Source organism: Odontomachus brunneus, unplaced genomic scaffold (genome assembly GCF_010583005.1).
Source record: "Odontomachus brunneus isolate Ranch 3 - 2012 unplaced genomic scaffold, Obru_v1 Obru_scaffold_164, whole genome shotgun sequence".
NCBI classification, from domain to species: domain Eukaryota; kingdom Metazoa; phylum Arthropoda; class Insecta; order Hymenoptera; family Formicidae; genus Odontomachus; species Odontomachus brunneus.
In genome coordinates, this window is record NW_022639614.1 from 200086 (window position 1) to 213830 (window position 13745).

Genomic DNA, 13745 nt, shown 5'->3' on the forward strand with positions numbered 1-13745 from the left:
TGTGGCGAATAAGATCATATTCATTCTTCAATTTCAAATAAAAACTGACTCAGAGTGGAGCAATTCATTCTAGATGAATAAGAAATCATTCAACTTCAAGTGAGTCGACTGTCACTCTACTTTTAGAGTAGAATTTCACTCGAAGAAATTTAGAGAATGAAACTCGAACTTAGAAGAATTTCTTAATCTATAAGGGCGCGTTAATGACAGTCCGCGCAGGTGTGTCGATCCCTTTGGAAATGACTGCGCGATGAACCTCTCTCTATATTTGTACAAGACCACGCGTCGCCTCGACAGCTCTAATTAACATTCGTAGCGTCGTCGTCGTCGTCGTTGTTGTTGTTAATCGGCAAAACGATTCGTGCGCATTCGTGACTTTCTAAATCGAATCGTTCGCTCGCTCTTTCATATGATCTCCCTTTCCTCCCTGTCCCTCTCTCTCCTTCGAAAACGATCACATTGAAATTTACAGACTGTACTTCATTATTGCGGCGGATTACTGTATTTACTCGACGCGTTCTCGATCGTGCGATGGACGCGATACAAATCGGCTATCGTTTATCGGCGTTATCGGGCTGTACGTCGGCGTACAGCTCGATTCCACGGAAAGGAGGGGGAAGGAGAAGAATGACATTTAAAGACAGCCGAAAACAATAAAGACGTGAAGCCCATCGCGTTACGGTGGCCGAGTGCCGTTATGTTTCCGCGTGGAGTCGATCGTACTTCCGGTTACACCTGCCTGCCCGAAGCAGGTGCGGCGATGCGACGCACGTGCGTCTCGAAACCTGATCGCGGAAAGGCGGAATCGAGCGAATCACCGATGACGAAGTCTCGCGTTGGGAAACGCTCGGCGAACGACGTAAGGCTCATTTTCGCGGCTCTAAGGCATGTGAAAATGATCCTAACGACTCAGTAAGCAACTCTCGCCAATAAAGCCACATAAGTTGACGGTTGCGATTAATCATTCATTACGGAAGAACAATAAGGTCGAGGAAGTGATTAATCGCAGCTGTCAAGCTGCGCGACCGAAAAGTTCTTCCACTGAGAGAAAATATCTGAAAATTTATTTGTGGGATATAAAGTTTATCTCTATAAAATAAAGTTCATTTCTGTATTAGTTTATTTTTATAAAATATAAGCTTACACTCACGAACGAATTTTCAAGTATTTCTTTTCAGTCATGCCTACATCAGAGAGTCATAATACAAGTTCCTGAGCCGAACAAAATCGCGCGATTTCGCGTCGTCGCCGCGACGAACTCTGTCGTATAAAACCGCCTTGTATCGGGGATCGCGAATATACATTCTGGCAGCATGGTCCAGGTGGTTGTGAAAAGCGAATCATGAGAAACAACGGTCTGCCGAGAGAAAGAGGGTCTCTACTCACTCTTGCGAACAGTCCATACAAAGCTGCCACGGCGACGCTCAGTGTTGCATCGCAGCGGCGAAGGCACGACCACGGGGATGCTGTCTACGTCGCAGGACGTGCCCACGAAGAAGGCCCCGCGCCGGTGTACGCAGGACGACGTAGCCGGGTACGAGGAAACCGGTACTCGCAGATCCGCGGTGACGCCGGGGACGCGTGGGAGAGAAGCGAGCTTCGACCTCGACCGGCGACGCCCGGAGACCGACGGTATCGCGACGGCGGGGACTCACGCGACGAAGCTACGACGAAGCCGACGCGATGCGTCACCGACGAGCATCGGAACCTTCCCCGAGACTGTTCTAACGAACACAATGACAAAGATGGCGGCGCTCGGCAGCGGACTCGCGATCACATATCCTCGCGTGGCCGATCGCGAAGGGCACAGCGCGGACGGACGATAAGGAGGAACGCTGGCGAGGGTAGCTGGCCGGACGAGATACGACGCCGAGGATTCGCTGCGGAGGACACGGAGTAACACTGCAACGCGCGCGACAGAGAAATGATCCACGACAGATCGTCAAGTGCTGCGATTGGACCACTGTTCGCGGACTAGTATAGAGGACCGGCCGTGTCCATTCACCGTCCCTCGACCATAGAAAATGCGTGTGAAACGCTACTCGACCGTAGAGACCCTTCAAAAGAGACTGGACAAAGCGTCCACAAAATGGCGGCAGCCAATACGTGAGCTCGTAAGAAGTGCGTGGTCTGTACTTTTTCGCTGCACTAGTGCAATAAGTAGAGTGAGACGAATATATTTTTTCAAATTTTCTCACTCTAACTTATGTTGGTGCTGCCATTTAGTGAGCAAAATTCACGTGCATCATTCACGCGGAGCCCAGTTATGTCCAGTCTATATTCAAGGGTCTACTCAACCGTAGATACCTTCAAGGCTGCGTTCAGAAACCTTACTCGGTGAGTAGAGTAACATTTAATTAGCCAATCAGGGAAAAGGAACTAAAGCCCGTATCAGAGCGATTGATGATTACGATTGAAAATTGGAACTTGACCAATTGGAACAAAGCAAGCCAAGGTTGAAGCTCGTTGATTCGTCAAAATCTAATCTTCAATCGTCAATCATCAATCGCTAATCGCTAGTCTGATACGGGCTTAAGATTTATTTATTATGATGGTTTATTAAAGTAACTCTACTCATCGAGTAGGATTTCTGAACATAGCCAAGAGAAACAGACAAAGCGCCCACAAAATGGCGGCCGCCAACACGTAAGCTCGTAAGAAGTACGTGATCTGTACTTTTTCGCTGCACTGCTGCACGAGTGCAATAAGTAGAGTGAGATGAGAATATTTTTTCTCACTCTACTTATATTGGCGCTGCCTTTTTGTGAGCAAAAGTCACGTGCACCAATCACGCGAAACCCCGTTATGTCCAGTCTCTACTCAAGGGTCTCTACTCAACCGTGTCCACCAGTGCCACACCTTGAGGTTGATTGTTAATACAACAGCTGCGTTCGTTTTGGCGCTTACAACGTTCTGAGCATCATTTCATCCTTGTTTCTATCAAATACAAGGACAAATGATGCTTACATGAGCTATAAGTGCCAAAACGAACGCAGCCAACGTAATACGGTTCGATTTCATCAACATCGATCAAGCTTAGTTCCTCCAGTTAACTGACCGGTTATTCCATTGGACTTGACCAATCGCATTTAGCGTTAAGAAGAGTTAATCAGAATTAACTAATCCTTATTAAGACTTAACTTATAGCTAAAGTTAAACAGAAGTTGTGGGCCTAAGGCCCAGATCCACAACTTCTAGTTAACTGACTGGTTATTCCATTGGACTTGACTAATCGCATTTAGCGTTAATCAGAATTAATCAATCACTGTTGAGATTTAACCGGTAGTTAAAATTAAACGGAGGTTGTGGAACTGGGCATTTATTCTTGAAATAGTTGCGTATACGTAAGTTTTACTGCGCAGGTTTAATCATACCATAAAATAGCTGCGCAATGAAAATTATGTATACGCAAAAATTTCAAGAATATGGGTCCTGGGCCTTAAGGGTGCGAACCCATGCAGCGGAATAGTGGAGCGCGGAACGAGAGCGGAACCAATCACGAGCGTTCCACAGTTTTCATTGCACGGATTTTCAATCCCTAAGTACCCATGGAGCGGAATGAGTAGCACGTAACTAAAATGACTTTTAAATTAATGTTTTATTACTCATTTTTATTATTATGTACATAAATATTTAATTAAATGTGTTTTGTATTGGAAATATTTACTGAAAATGTTAAAATCTATAAAATAAGTTTTAAGGCAGTTATAACTTTTTGAAATTATGACTCGCGATTGGTTGAGCAAAATCCGCGATATGCTTATTCCGCTCCATGGGGACTTAAGAGCTCCTGTTTCAATTTTAAAAATGACATATTTGTATATATATATTATGCATCCATTGTTAAATTCATGGCATAGCGGTTATGTTGTGCTGAATATTAATACATTTGGCCAGCTGGATTGTTTGTTCTTCTTAATTTGAGGTTACATGGGTCTACGTCTATTGTATGATAGAAGTATGCATATATTACGCAGTCTGCGACAAAACTATTCCGCAGACTCCGCTAAAATTGCTGAAAAACGCGGAACGCTCGTGATTGGTTCCGCTCTCGTTCCGCGCTCCGCTATTCCGCTGCATGGATTTGCACTCTCAGAGCCTCCGCACAAGAACATCCGTAACATGTTAAGTTTACGGATTTCTTTGTTGACTTAAGTTTAAGTTTACATAATAAGTATGGTCATTGTTTGTCAGTACTTAACATAACGTATCATGTTACGGATATGCTTGTACGTTGGCTCTCAAAGTGCAAGCAAGGCGAACAAATCTATTGGCATTCACTGCCGCTGTCATCGACAGAGCGCGCGACAATCGGTCCAGTGTGCAGCGCGAATGACACTCGTAGGGTTACGGTAACGTCGAGTTCGCTCATAAAATTTACCTCGAATACCGGGAGAAAATAAAAAACGGGGTCAATCTGGAGTCAAAAGAGACGGGGAGGTGAGCGAAGCTACGGCACCGTAGGCCAGACGAGGACGGATATCCTGATTGAAGAGAGAACAGCGGGAGCGAGGGTGCGGAGAAAAAAACGCTCCTGTGTCCTTGTGCTCTCCCGTGAGTTCTCGGCTCCCGACGACCGAAATATCGCTGGTGATGCTGTCGGTAGATAATGAGAGCACCCACGGCAACGAAGTATGCACGTATAATTTGTTATCGTGTCGAATTTAACATGACTGATTTAAGGTTATGTTGTGTTGCTTTAGGATTGAATTGAGGTTAGGTGCATCACGATTTTCCTCCGCGGATAACGACCTCCGTCAACTCGATTGAGCCCTGATTTTTCGAACCACAAATCTCGTCGCAAAGTCTCATGTTTCGCTTATAAAACATTCTTTTTAAAAGATACAATCATTTTAGTATAACAATTGTGTACAGCGGGAATTTATAATATTAATTTACAATAATTTACAGTATTATCTCAGACAGCATAAGATCTCATGAGGACGAAGAAATGTCCTCAGGACTTCTTCAGGACATACTGTGGATGTCCTCTAGACATCTGTGCTCTATTAGAGATTTGACGCACTCTACGGAATTTTTCTGCAAATCTTATGATAATCGTCGTAAAGTATCGACATTTTTTTTGCAAATTAAAATAAGTTTACGTCAAGTAATGCTAATATTGAACTGATAAAAAATGTATAGATAATTTTAATACGTTATGATCCCATGAAAGTCCAAATCTTTTTTTTTAATTTGCAAAAAAACTTCAATATTTCACGATAGTCATCATAAGATTTAAAAGAATTCATTCCACTCAATAAAGTGTATCAAATTAAGCGATTTAACAAAAATGTATAGGTAACTTTGTTACGCGAAAAAAATCGTACAAGTCTTCTTTTTTTTAATTCTAGAGAAAAGTCTATGCTTTACGATGGTTATCGTGAAATTAGCGAAAAGAATCCATTTTACCTCGTAGAATACGTCAAATTGTACAATTTTTTGGAGACGCGACATGTCCTTACTTTTGAAAAAACGGCGGGAAGGGTAGAGGATAAATTCAAAATCTAGCAAATGCTTCTTAAAGTACAGACTTTTGAAAATAAGAAAAAGATTTCAAATACGATAATTTTTCGCGGTGTTATACTTATTTAAATTGTGTGAAATTTTGACATAAATTTAAATATATTGAAAGCTGGCTAAAAGGATTCAATATCGGCTACGTTCGTTTTGGCGGTTACAACGCTCTGAGCATCATTTCATTCTTGTTTCTATCAAACACTAAACAAGGACAAATGATGCTTACACGCGCTATAAGCGCCAAAACAAACGCAACCATCTTTAGAGTCCAATGAATGATCTCAATCCAGTGATATAAAAATGACAACAGTCTGATATATCTGTTGACATTGCAGGAAAACACCAGAGAATCAGGAGCTGATCAGGATTATCCAGAATTACCTGCATCCTCAATACACGGGCCTAAAGAATGGACATACACGATGAGAAGGCAAATGCAGGTAACGGCTAAAAGTAAAAATATATTCCAGCAGAGCTGATTGCTTCTACGAGCAAAGAATCCACCATTAATCGTAATATAATTATGTTCATCACGCAGGAAGTGGTACCTGGCTTATTCCTTGGCCCGTACAGCGCCGCCAGTCGTTCCAAACTGGACAGTCTGCTAGAACACGGAATAACACATATAGTCTGCGTCAGGCAAGACATAGAGGCGAACTTTATCAGGCCCAACTTTCCTGATAAATTCAAGTATGCGATCAAAAGACAATAATGCTAGTAATAAATCGATTCGTTGTAACACTTCCTGCGTTACTCTCTCCTCAATTATGTATATAGGTTTATCTTACTCTTAAATTCCTCTCTATCTTATCCTAATGGCTCATCCTAAATATTTACTCGATAGATATCTAGTACTGAATATCGCCGACACCGCGACGGAAAATATCATACAGCACTTCCAAAACGTTAAGACGTTCATTGACGAAGGACTGAACTCTGGTGGTCAAGTTCTCGTACACGGTAATGCCGGCATCTCAAGGTCCGCTGCACTAGTTTTGGCATATATGATGGAAACGTATGGGCTTTCACAGACGTAAGTTCTTCCGGTGTAAAGCAGCGCGCGGTTCTACTGGAACTTCATTTTGCACGACTTCTGCAACAAATCAGTGTGTGTGACCGACAATGATGCTCTTTAGACAGGCGTACGCGATAGTGCAGCAGAGGCGATTCTGCATAAACCCTAACGAGGGCTTCATGACACAACTGAGGGAGTACGAGCCGATATATCAGGCGCAAAAAACGCTGAGAAACGGCCAACAGAGTTACGTCAGGGAGCGTAGCAAGAGGACAATTCATCAAATCGACGAGACGATGACGGACAGTTGATAGTGATGGAACAATCGACGGAGAAGGGACGCCAAAGTTACCGAGATACGTGTGTTAGTGTCTTCAGCGAAGAAACGAAATAGCACCGAACGAACACCGATATATTGAACACCGGACGTATTCAATGAGATTTTAGTCTATAACGTTTAACGACAATTACTAACGAAATCGACACTAACTGTACGATTCAACCAATTAGACTGACTACATACGCGGCTAGAGATAAGTTATTGTCGTTAATACTCGGCTCTTCTCACACCGGAGCTGTCTAAACCAAAAGAACGATTATTTTTTCTTCATTTCTCGAAGTAGTAACCTCAAATTAAACATTTGTCAATTTTTGAAAATTTGTCAATTGATAAAAATTGCATATATATATAATTTCATTAATTTGTTTTCACAATTTATCTAATTCCTCGACTCGATTAAATTATGTTTACTAAAACTCAAGAAGATTAATGAATCAACAATTTCATTCTACTTTTTTTTTCATTCAGAAGAAATAAATACTGAACGAGGTAGTCACTAACAAACGCACATTGTAGACAGCTCTGGCTTAAGACTTTTTTGATTCCTCGCCACGATTATTCAATTAATAACGTCAGAAGCAAGAAAATAGAAAATTCTTGCAAAGTATGTTGAAACAAAAATATGATTTTGTCACGTGTGGCCTTTTAAGGGGATGCTACACTCGAAAGCTTTGCTGGCGAAGTACTGCCCTTTTCCCGCAAAATTTATACGTCGTATTGGTTGCATCGAATTGTAAATGCTTTTACACAGAGAAAGTAAGAAAATTATAAGTGGCTAAATGATTGTCTAGACATATATAAATATATATATATATATATTTTTTTTTTTTTTTTATCGTTTCTCTCTGTCACATTTGATAACATAATCATGTTAGCATTTATCTAAAAATGCTTTTTAACAATTGTTTTTATTCCGTAAATGTATATGTACATATAAAATCGATAATGTCAGCTATGATAATGTAATAGATCATAACGTTGTCGGCATTTTTAGTCGCATCTAGATGCGATTTTTTCATCAGAGTTCGTCATCCATTTTGGCATCCCCTTAACTACATAGTGCTGCTAATTTTACAGTTATTTGTTAATCATTAAGGCTCCTGGCCCCTCGCATTGTCTATCTCTTTTTAATGACGTCAGAAGCGAGAAAATGCATGCTAAAAATTCTTACGAAATACGTTGAAATAAAAATATATATCCATAAAGTAGCACTTGCAATCGATTAAACAAATTTGTAAGATTCCGTGCATTCCCCTTTTGCTCTAACAATCAATAATTTGTCGTAAATTAACGTGACATACAATTCATCTTCTTAACCTATTTCTTCGCCTATTTCTATTCAGATTAATTTAAGGATAAATTATTGATTATTAGAGCAAAAGGGGAGTGCACGGAATATCTTACAAATTTGTTTAATCGATTGCAAATGTTACTTTATGGATATATATTTTTATTTTAATATATTTCGCAAGAATTTTTAGCATACATGTTCTCGCTTCTGACGTCATTAAAAAGAGATAGACAATGCGAGGAGTCAGGAGCCTTAATGCAAAGGGAAAGTTTTTAGAATATTTTACAGATCTATTCACCCACTACAAATTTTATATGAACATATTTTTTTATTTTAACATATTTGACAAGAATTTCGAACTTATATCTTCTCGCCACCGGCATCATTAATCAAGATATTCGTGGTGGCAAAACAGGAGCCTGGAAACTAATTCTTAACCTAAAAGTCGGATTACCTTTCTAGATACTGTATTTTCTATTTATTTATTTATTAAGATTCTAAGTTATTTACGGCTGTTGTTACGAGACGTTACTCTTGTAAGAAAAGAATATAAACGATATTTTTCAAGCCTCTCTTTCGTTCCGCCATCCCCTGCTTATACTTTAATGCATCTCAATCCACGACAGAGTTCTATGTTTGAATTTTTACATTTGCGAAATATCGCGTACATATAGTCGCACACATAGAAACGGTTTCAATATCATTGAAATATATACTTTTTTCAGTACAGTATTCGAAACGTAGTCAGTACTCAATGAGAGAATTTATCTCCCACAAATTATTCGAAAACAAGTTTTCTTATTAAATATCAGCTGCGTTGCGAGAATAAGTATCGAGAATAAAATATTGCTGAAATCAAGTGTAAATCAAATACATGCGCGCACGCATATTACACAGTATAGATATTTTAAATCAATTTTATTATACGTTTCGATTTATCAAAAAATAACTTAAGGAGTTTTAACTAAAAATATTAAACTTTTATGGAAAAGTTAAATTAGTTTCTCTCGCGATCCTTTATATTGGATCAATAGAAATATCAATTAACATTACACAATTTTGGCTGGAAAATATATACACACTATAACTTATCAATTCGCGTCCACAAGCTTTAATTTAATCTGCACGCTTATCTGCGAAAGATAAAGAAGATCATTAGTCAGTTTTATAGAAATTTACTTTGAAAAATCAATAACAAATGCGAACGCTCACTTTGGGAAACGTCTTTTCTACGAACGTCGAGGTCGTGTAATTGTACTCCTGATCCTTTTTCAAAGGACAACACACTCCGCTATCAGGATCCTTGCAGACATCCGGTTTATTCATGAGAAAAGGTATATCAACAATATTGAATATTGTACCATACACATACAAATTCACCTGACGTTAATGTCTGTAGAGAAAATATTCACTCTCTCTCTTATATATATTTTTTTAAATATAACATGTGTGAGCAAATTAATAAAAATACTGTCACTCGAAACCGTGAAATGAATATTTTACTCAAGACTTTGAATGAACATTTCATTCAAAATTAAAATGTATTATGACTGTATGATATAAGCGAATGTTTCAATCGATTGGAGTGAATATATTGCTCTGACGGTGGAATGCATTTTATTCACCTTAAAATTTCGAGTAAAAATATTCATTCAACGAATTAGAGCAGAGAATTCATCTTATAAGAATGAAAATTCGAGCGGTTCTTTGTCACTTTACTTTTCGAGTGAAATTTGACTCCAAGAAATTTCGATTGTACGCGTTTTTATTCAACTCGATATATTATCGATAGATGATGCTTTAATTTCTCTGCTAGTATATTATAACAAACTATATATCGAATTTGATTTGTAATAAGTAAATTTTGACCTTTCGAATATTTACACGGTATATATTTCATGGATAAAGTCACGTAAGTGTTACGTTTTAAAAAGCATATTTTCTTATTTTTACAATTCGAAATCGAAACATCTACGACGTTACACAATGGCTTATCTGGAATAACGAAAAAAATATAATATTAATTAATTCAATATATTATGCACATACACATACACACACATATTAATACTCAGTATCAAATAAATAATTAATAAACACGCGTATAGGTAGGAGAAGGGGGGAATTATCCTTAAACTGTGTCATTTTCGAGAAAAAAGATTACGAATAATTATATAAAATTATATTATATATATACAATAATATAAATACATAATCATATAAAGAAATTATATATATGATTATATATAAATTATATATGAATTTTACATTATTTACATTAATTATACATAATCATATAAAAAAATTATATATGATTATATATAGATTATATATGAATTTTGTCCATATATAATCATATGTACTATAATTATATATGTCTACGCGGAAAGAAATAATGTTAAATGAAAAAATGAAGTTATATAAGGAAAGGAATAATTTCATTCGCTTAAACGTCGACATCATATATACTGCCAAATATTTGAATAACATATTATTTTCGTTGTAAACGTACAATGATCGTTTCTTTCTCAGGTAACTTCAATTATCAATCTTAATTAATTATATAAACTTTAACTACTACTAGTTAGTCTCCTACTAATAATATCAATGAAGTAATATTACTATATTCATTTTTAATAATATATCGTATATTATTAATTTTTTGTCATACTTTTTATTTAATTGATTTTGATTAATATTTGATTAATTTTTATAATTAATAACAGACCAATTAATTTTTACGACAAATTCACTATCTTACAAAAATAATAAAAAGTTTTGTTAAATAACATTTAACAATAGACGAATTTAAACACGGGCGACTACGATAAGATTATGAGACTCGATAAATCGGATTAATGCACAATTTCTCATAAAGAAATTTTTTAAACAAGTGAGATATTTTTTCTACTTAGATATATTGCAGTTGCTATTGTCAAGGATACTGATAATGCGCGTCATATGCACGTTATCACGTTTTATCACCGTAACTGGTAACTATCTTAATTACATGTAAGATTGTCAGACATGTCATTTATAACCGCAACACGTTTCTCCTCAATAAGAAATATACAAAAATGTACGATACAATATTTAAATATTACAAGAACGCCATCTTTAATTTGATAAAATAGTCTACGGTGTTACTTGCACATTCCAGTTAACATAAAATCTTCAAGGAATATCCTGAGGACGTAGGGACGTAGGGACGTTCTCAAAACATTTTTAGAGAATGTCCTATGGAGATCTGTGTAGATATGACTTGAGGAATATCCTGTGAAGATCTCCTTGGTAAAAAAAAGTTGATAGAGAACGATTGAGAACGATAGACTTTCTATCAATTTGTATTGTTTTCTATAAACTCTATCGTTCGTAAGCATCAGCCTTCGCGAACATCAGATATAAATCCTATCGTATTTTATCTAGTTCTATAAGAATCGGGTTTTATTTGTATTATATAGGAAACTGACGATAGAAATTCTATCACTATCTATTGTATTCTATTGTATACGATAGAATACTATTCACATTTGTGAATTCACGAACCAAAATCCATATTCAGAACGATAGAAAACGATAGAACGATAGAATTTTATTCTATCGTTCTATTCTCTATAAACTTTTTTTACCAGGGCTAATTTTAGATATGACTTGAGAAATTGAAGTTTTGGCTTCACTTTCGAAATGCAGTATATATTATTATACTGATTTTCGTTGATTATTTTAGTGTTCAACGAAGATATAAACCTAACAAAATACCTTACAAAGGTAAAAAAATATATCCCAATTGTATAAAAATCTCTAATTGTATTATAAATATTAAGGCGCATTCATATCTTGATAGAAAAGCAAAAAGTAGAAAATCAGAAAAGTCAGAACTCGCGCTAGTAGAAAAGCAAAAACTAGTCGATTACCATCTGACCACCAAGGTGTTTTGCCAAGGTTTAAATGCGCTCTTACAATAGAACAGTTTAAGTACTTGCTCTTGCAGAGAAACGGAGAATTCTGGACTCCCAGAAAAAAATTAAAAAGAATATCAGTATTTATTAAACAATAACAATATTTATTAAAAACGGAAAGAATATTAAAATCAAATTAATATTAATTAGTACGCCAATTAGTAGACAAGTAATTAGAATGCTGCTTTTTCCTTTAAATAAAAGGTAATCCAAATAATTAAATTCTGGCAGAATATTATTTATCAAAATATTTATTAAAAACGGAAAAGAACATTAATTCAAATCAAATTAATATTAATTAATACGCCGATTAGTAAAAAAGTAATTAGAACGTTCATCCTTTAAATAAAAAGTAATCCAAATAATTAAATTCTGGGAAAATAGTATTTATTAAAATATTGATTAAAAACGAAAAGAGAACATTAATTGAAATCAAATTAATATTAATTAGTATGCCAATTAGAATGTTGCTTTTTTGTTTAAATAAGAGATAATCCAAAAAATTCAATTCTGAAAAAATATTTTTTGTACAAGATATATATATATATATATATATATATATATATATATATATTTGTTAATAACTGTAAATATTTTGTTAATAACTGTATACTCAAATATCTAGATGAGAAATTGAAGCAAAACTAAATATATCGATACGCAAAAACTTAGGGTATTCCGCATTAAAACATGCTCACCTTCACATAAAATGTGTTTGTTGTAACTAAGAATAGCGAACACAGCGAAACTACGAGGCATATGAAACAAACAGGTATACAAAATTAATTTATACAAAAGTTAGCTGATTGATTAGTTTGTACAAAAATGTTGTGATGAGTCAGAATAGTTTATTGAGGATAGTGGCACTTACCTTCGTTATACATAACTCGTAACAATAGCACAACACGATGCAAAAGAGCGCAAATACAATCGCTTGCTTCATTGTGCGACGTTAATTTATCGGCTCCCGTACGACTACTAAAAACTATGCTGTCGAAATGCTTCGTCGTACTACCAATTAAGACAAGGACAGTGTATCAATTTTCGATATATCGTTTTTTTACTAGTTTCGTAACTTATAATCATTCAACTTAATTTGTTATTATTTGACTCACTCTATTCACTTTGCTCGTACATATCTTGTACGCATCTTTTATCTATCGAAAGTTCAATTCATCGAGCACATTCTTTTGAAAATGTTACTTTACTTTGTCCCTTACAGAAATTTAAGAATTACTAAAGATTTGCAATGATTAAATGCTGCGATACTTGAGTAATTATTTAGCCAGTATTTAATCATTAATGAATTACTGTGATTATAGAATATATTGTTCGCAGCAAATTATGCAAATAAAATAAATATCATAAAACAAACTAACGTCAAACTATTTTGCGTAACGTATAATGAAATGAAACAAAAAAAGTCCTTTATTTTTTTGTGGGGTAGAAATATAGGACTATGATTGCAAATGTAGGAAATGTAGGACTATCATTTTCTTATGCATAATGCAAAAGTCTGTGAAACTGAAGTGTTATGAAATCAATTTTAGCAAGTATATATATATATATATATATATATATATATATATATATATATATATATATATATATATATATATA

At 35.8% G+C, this 13745-nt stretch overlaps 2 protein-coding genes across 4 annotated transcripts in view; one reads left to right on the forward strand and one right to left on the reverse strand.

Moving 5' to 3' along the window:
- LOC116851005 (kinesin light chain) overlaps positions 1 to 2041 on the reverse strand; it is a 42439-nt gene extending 40398 nt beyond the window's left edge. Inside the window, exon 1 of the mRNA XM_032829963.1 lies at positions 1387 to 2041. Within this exon, the coding sequence (XP_032685854.1) occupies positions 1387 to 1403 (17 nt within the window). The 5' untranslated portion in view covers positions 1404 to 2041. The remainder of the gene's footprint in view (positions 1 to 1386) is intronic.
- A 2239-nt stretch (positions 2042 to 4280) lies between these two features.
- LOC116851035 (serine/threonine/tyrosine-interacting protein-like) lies at positions 4281 to 8047 on the forward strand. Of its 3 annotated transcripts, none has more exons than XM_032830028.1 (5): positions 4281 to 4636; positions 5856 to 5960; positions 6059 to 6210; positions 6365 to 6553; positions 6657 to 8047. In XM_032830028.1, the coding sequence occupies exons 1-5, from the start codon at positions 4610 to 4612 to the stop codon at positions 6844 to 6846; spliced, it is 663 nt and encodes a 220-aa protein (XP_032685919.1). In that variant the 5' UTR covers positions 4281 to 4609; the 3' UTR covers positions 6847 to 8047. The 3 variants fall into 3 exon arrangements, with proteins under 3 accessions (XP_032685919.1, XP_032685918.1, XP_032685920.1); XM_032830027.1 differs by having other exon boundaries at positions 4285 to 4632; XM_032830029.1 differs by having other exon boundaries at positions 4285 to 4554.
- The last annotated feature ends 5698 nt before the right edge of the window (positions 8048 to 13745 follow it).

Excerpts from the sequence above, each read along its gene's own strand:
- LOC116851035 (XM_032830027.1), top strand. The coding sequence starts at position 4,594 with ATGCTGTCGGTAGATAATGAGAGCACCCACGGCAACGAA. Across the intron at positions 6,211-6,364 it reads AACTTTCCTGATAAATTCAA|ATATCTAGTACTGAATATCG; the intron begins GTATGCGATCAA and ends TTTACTCGATAG. Across the intron at positions 6,554-6,656 it reads ACGTATGGGCTTTCACAGAC|ACAGGCGTACGCGATAGTGC; the intron begins GTAAGTTCTTCC and ends GATGCTCTTTAG.